Source organism: Prionailurus bengalensis, chromosome C1 (genome assembly GCF_016509475.1).
Source record: "Prionailurus bengalensis isolate Pbe53 chromosome C1, Fcat_Pben_1.1_paternal_pri, whole genome shotgun sequence".
NCBI lineage: Eukaryota > Metazoa > Chordata > Mammalia > Carnivora > Felidae > Prionailurus > Prionailurus bengalensis.
Window position 1 is genome coordinate 136,319,862 of NC_057345.1, and position 1,348 is coordinate 136,321,209.

General features: G+C 43.5%; 1 protein-coding gene across 1 annotated transcript; it reads right to left on the bottom strand.

Annotated features, from left to right (window-relative positions):
* Positions 1-381: 381 nt before the first annotated feature.
* Positions 382-602, bottom strand: LOC122479679 (60S ribosomal protein L38-like). Its single transcript, XM_043573436.1, has one exon. The coding sequence runs from the start codon at positions 600-602 to the stop codon at positions 390-392; it is 213 nt and encodes a 70-aa protein (XP_043429371.1). The 3' UTR covers positions 382-389.
* Between the last annotated feature and the right edge of the window lie 746 nt (positions 603-1,348).

Genomic DNA, 1,348 nt, shown 5'->3' on the forward strand with positions numbered 1-1,348 from the left:
GTGCGCGCGTGTGCATGTGTGCATGTGTGCGTGTGCGTGTTTGCAGGACTACTACCCAGCAGTTTAAAACCCAGTTAGTTTAAGAGTCAGGTGTTAGTTCTTTTCTTGGATATGGGGAACCAGCGGTCTCGTTGGAGTGGTATCAGCTGCATTGGAGGGAAAAACAGAGAGTGACAAGAAAGGTAAAAGGAAGCTGAGTGAAGAAGCTTGGTTGAGTCCCATTTCTTGGATAAACTTAGGTTAGTCAAGCATTCCAGAGTATCTGCTTGCTAATACTCAACTTGGGCAGGTCTGAGTCACCCTTTTGGATATTATATAATGCCTAGACTAAGTATTCTTTTTTTAAAATAGATTTTTAAAGTTTTAATACAGTGAAATCAGTGCCAGGGTCATTTTAGCTCCTTTATTGCCAACCTGGGGGGCAGAGGCTGCTTCAGTTTCACTGCCCTTTCTTTGGCTGTGATGACCAAGATATCAAAGTATCTGCTGCATCGAACTTTAGACTTCACATTATCCTTATTTTTCTTGACCTTGACAGTGTTGGCATCGCTTCTTCTGGCTTTGAGCAGAAGGTCCTTGATTTCGTCAGTTTTGTGAGGCATGGCTATGGGGAGCACAGGAGAGCATGTGCCTGGCGCAGTGAGCTGCAAGGCTGGGGTAGACAAAGTATTCTTGAGATCACCAACTTTCCTGAGCAATGGAAGATCATGGTGGAATATGTGAATGGTTTAAGTTGGTAGCTCTCAAATTTTAGCATGTGACAGAATCATCTAGTGAACCTTTAAAACAGATTGCTTGGCCCTATTCCCAGAGTTTCTGTTCAGCAGGTCAGGGGCGGAGCCTGAGAATTTACATTTTTAACAGGTTCCCAGGTAATATAGATAGCACCGGCTAGAGGACCACACTTTGTGACCCATCAGAACGGCCCTGTTTCCATGCATGTATGTTATAATAATCCTATCAAACTACGTATTCAAATCACTATGAGTAAGCTCCATTCCAACCTCCAACCCCTGCCACCTTCAAATAATAAATGGGTGTGGAGTTAAGTATAGCTTTTGAAAGTGACCAGTGGAGAGTCATGGAAATGAAGTCCATACTCAGAGGGAATGCTGTTTTTAGTTGAGAACCTAGCTGGCTTATTTTGGAATGAGCTGAATTCTAGTGTTCGTGGTAGAGACTATGAAAACCAAGGTCCTTTGATGACAAAAATGATGACAGCCTAACCCCCCACCCAGATGATTATCTTCACTTTTAAGTACACCATGTGGAATTGAGTGGACTCAGAGAAGAAATTAAGAAGGCTCCTTCAGGACAAAGTGGAAAGCCCAGACATCAGGCAGGCGCA